The sequence below is a fragment of the Mandrillus leucophaeus genome, unplaced genomic scaffold, assembly GCF_000951045.1.
Source record: "Mandrillus leucophaeus isolate KB7577 unplaced genomic scaffold, Mleu.le_1.0 Scaffold423, whole genome shotgun sequence".
In the NCBI taxonomy this organism is placed as follows: domain Eukaryota; kingdom Metazoa; phylum Chordata; class Mammalia; order Primates; family Cercopithecidae; genus Mandrillus; species Mandrillus leucophaeus.
Window position 1 is genome coordinate 304,280 of NW_012104510.1, and position 3,493 is coordinate 307,772.

At 59.4% G+C, this 3,493-nt stretch overlaps 1 protein-coding gene across 1 annotated transcript; it reads left to right on the forward strand.

Moving 5' to 3' along the window:
• Positions 1 to 2,208: 2,208 nt before the first annotated feature.
• Positions 2,209 to 2,990, forward strand: TPGS1 (tubulin polyglutamylase complex subunit 1). The gene has a single exon (XM_011993048.1). It carries the CDS (start codon positions 2,373 to 2,375, stop codon positions 2,988 to 2,990), a length of 618 nt encoding a protein of 205 aa, XP_011848438.1. The 5' UTR covers positions 2,209 to 2,372.
• Positions 2,991 to 3,493: the final 503 nt, after the last annotated feature.

Sequence of the window (3,493 nt, forward strand, 5' to 3'; positions counted from 1 at the left end):
GGGTGACCAGCTGCCCACGGCTCTGTGGACCAGCAGTGCGGTGCTGGGACTGCTGCTCCTGGCTTTGCCCACCTATCACCTCTGGAAACGCTGCCGGCACCTGGCTGAGGACGGCGCCCACCCACCAGCTTCTCTGAGGCTCCTGCCCCAGGTGTCGACCTGGGCTGGATTAAGGGGGACCGACCAGGTCGGGAGTAGCCCCTTCTGAGTAGCCAGCCCTTCCCCCTGTGAAGGGAAAATAGGTTGGACCCCTTCAATCTGAGAACTGGTCGGGGCAAACCTGCCTCCCATTCTATTCAAAGTCATCCCTCTGGTCACAGAGAGGGACGCACATTCTGATCGCCTCCTTTGGAAAGGCTCATCAGAAACTCAAAAGAAGGTGACCGTTTGTCCCGCCTACCTGTGACCTGGAAGCCCCCCCCCCCCGCTAGAGTGACCCCCGACTTTCTGGACGGAACCAACGTACTTCTTACATATATTGATTCATGTGTCATATCTCCCTAAAATGCGTAAAACCAGCTATGCCCTGACCACCTTGGGCCCCTGCCGTCAGGACCTCCTGAGGCTTTGGCAAATAAACCTCCTAAAAGGATAGAAACTGAAACTTGTCATTTTTCTCAGTGGACACCTACTCCGTGGAGAGGAGAGATCTGAGGGCTCCGGACAGCAGGAGGGCTGACTGTGGGCCCCGCCCTGATGGCTCCATCTCCCTCATCCCACAGTCCAGGGCTGGAGAATAAAGTGTCAGGAATGCTTGTTCCCTGGTGCCGTAAAGAAATGGCACTGGAACATAAATTTAATTTCCTCGGCAAGGCCATTGGTTTACTTTCTGCAGAAAGGGTGCACTCACCTGCAGTTTTGCCGCGAGAGTACACCGAACAAAGGAGACAGGGTCATTTCTAACCTGACGCGTCCACCCTGCTTCTGTGTCCAGTTTCTGTTGGCTGGAACAGGACCTCACCTTTTGTATTTGTTCCGATCGGCCGGCAACTTAGAACTTTGTAAAAGAGGCAAAGGCAGAGGAGAGCAAAGGAAGGAAGAAGTAACTTGTGGAATGCTGAGAAAGGTAAAAGCACCTTCAGATAAGGAAGAGGAACAGGCTGTGACCTAATGCCCGCTTGGACCAGCATAAGCATGCCAGGGCAAATATTTAGGCTACCTGGTGGCAACTGAGAATATAAAGTACGTTGATTTAGTACAGCCAGCAGATAGTGAAGAATGTTAGCACAGATCTTTGAATACATTTTGCTTCTAAGAGAAGTTACTATTTATTCCTAATTAGATGGGGAGGAAAGTATAGTATGAAGAGGAACCTCTAGTTTACGTTGGACAAAGGGCATTTGGTCTGCCCGCCAGAGACTCCTGTGGTCGGAGGATGGTGGAACGCGCCCCCCACTCCCCAAAACAGCTCTCATTACCGCCTGCCCAGGGCAATGGCCCTGAGGGACAGGGAGGGCACCCAGCAAGCTCTGCCGGGGGCAGGAAAATGCGAGGGCTTAGTGGTCTCCCTGGTGAGAAGCTTAACCAGGACTCCCCGAAAGCTGTGGGAGAAGTGAGGGCAGATATATAGAGGTCGCCTGGGGAAACACACGGAGAGGTGGCCTGAGCAGGAGGCTGTGCTTTGAGGTGGCCGGGGGCTGAGGAGGGTTGGGAGGGGCGGGAGGGCGGCTGGAAGCGAGGTCAGCAAGGGCTGGAGGTGACAGCCTGGGGGTACTGGGGAGCCATGGGAGAGTTTAGAGCTCTGGAGGCGGCGGTGTCAGAAGGCTCCCTCTGGCGGTCAGGAGGGTAACAGCCTGGGATGCTCGCCCGGGTGGCCGCCACTAGGGGCTCAGCGCGGCTGCAGCGGAGCTGGGCTGGGGAGGGGGCTTCTCCCACGAGGGGAGCTGCGCACTCAGACGGAGACTGGGTCAGGCGGAAGTCCCGGCGGGGCTCGACCCCCAGCACCAAGGCTCAGAAATGAACATGAAAAAAGGGTCTGCGGGCCGGGCGCGGGGCTGGGTCCAGCAGTCCTCGGTAGGTCCATCCCCGCGCATGCTCCGTCAGGCCTCTGGTAACCGGGGAGACTGGTTGCTAGGAGACCAGGCTAATAAAGGACTCGCTCACTACCCAAATGACAAGCAATCCGGCTTCGTGCCAGAAACGGAGCACTTCCGAGGCAGCCATTTTGGAGTCTGGCAAAATTCAGGATCCAGGCCAAAGACAGGAAAGCCAATCAATATACACAAACAGGGAGGAGAAAAGAGAATGCCGATAAGGACACAGGGAAAGGGGCAGCGGGCCTTTGTCATTTCCCAAAGTTTCCCAGCGGGATCCCAGTGCCCTCTGCCCTTAATCAAGATGGCCGCCTTGGGGGCTCTAGCGCACGGTGGAATATGGCGGTGCTTCCGGTCCCGATGCCCTCAGCGAAGATGGCGGCAGTGGAGAAGCGGCGGCCAGCGGTAGCACCACCGGCTGGTTTCACCGACAGCGGCCGCCAGTCGGTATCCCGGGCGGCGGGGGCGGCCGAGAGCGAGGAGGACTTCCTGCGGCAGGTCGGCGTGACGGAGATGCTACGGGCGGCCCTGCTGAAGGTGCTGGAGGCGCGGCCCGAGGAACCGATCGCCTTCCTGGCCCACTACTTCGAGAACATGGGCCTGCGCTCGCCTGTAAACGGCGGCGCCGGGGAGCCCCCGGGCCAGCTCCTGCTGCAGCAGCAGCGCCTGGGCCGCGCACTGTGGCACCTTCGCCTGGCCCACCACTCCCAGAGGTGCGCAGCGGGCCGGCTTGGGCGGGTGGGGCGGTGGCGGACTTCAATTCCCAGCATGCCCCGCGCGGCTCCTTACCCGCAGCGCCGGCGCGGGGGCCCGGGACGTGCTGGGAGTTGTAGTCTGCGGTGCCTTTTTGGGAGGGATGGACCGGACAAGGCGGGCTGGACGGTCCGGGCTTGGGTCCGGCGCTGGGCAGCGCGCTGCATGCGGCGCGAGTCCTTCTGGCCGGCTTCGCGTCTGTGACGCCTTTTTGCAGGTGCTGAGTTTCACCTTGCAGTTCATGATTTTCAAAATCATGCTATTTACAGAGAGCAGCCCAGTCACCCAGGGCCCCCACCTTAGGGGACAGGCTCCCAGCAGGCAAGTGGGGATTCCTGGAAGAGCCTGGCGATGCGCGGGCCGGGGCAGGGGGGTTGCAGGGAAGAGGCCCAGCAGGTGCAAATTTAGAGCCGGAGTGTGGGACACATGGGAGGCGGGAAGGCTGCGGAGTTTGGCCGAAGCCTGCGGGGCTGCAGGTGCCTATGCGCGGTGTCCCCTGGCTGGGGCCAGTTCTGAGCCCAGGAAGGTGGTTGAGGACTATGTGTTAACGTTGGGTATGAATGGGCTGCTTTCTTTTTTGTTGGGGGGGGTCCCCAGAAGCGGGGCCTGAGGTAGGCATTTTGTGTACTGGTGATTTTATAAGGGGGTGCACCCAAGAGAACCCAGGAAGGGGGTGGGAAGAGCAGACAGGGAAGGATGCCAAGCAA

Coding starts and splice junctions, on each gene's coding strand:
- TPGS1 (XM_011993048.1), top strand. CDS start 2,373: ATGGCGGTGCTTCCGGTCCCGATGCCCTCAGCGAAGATGGCGGCAGTG.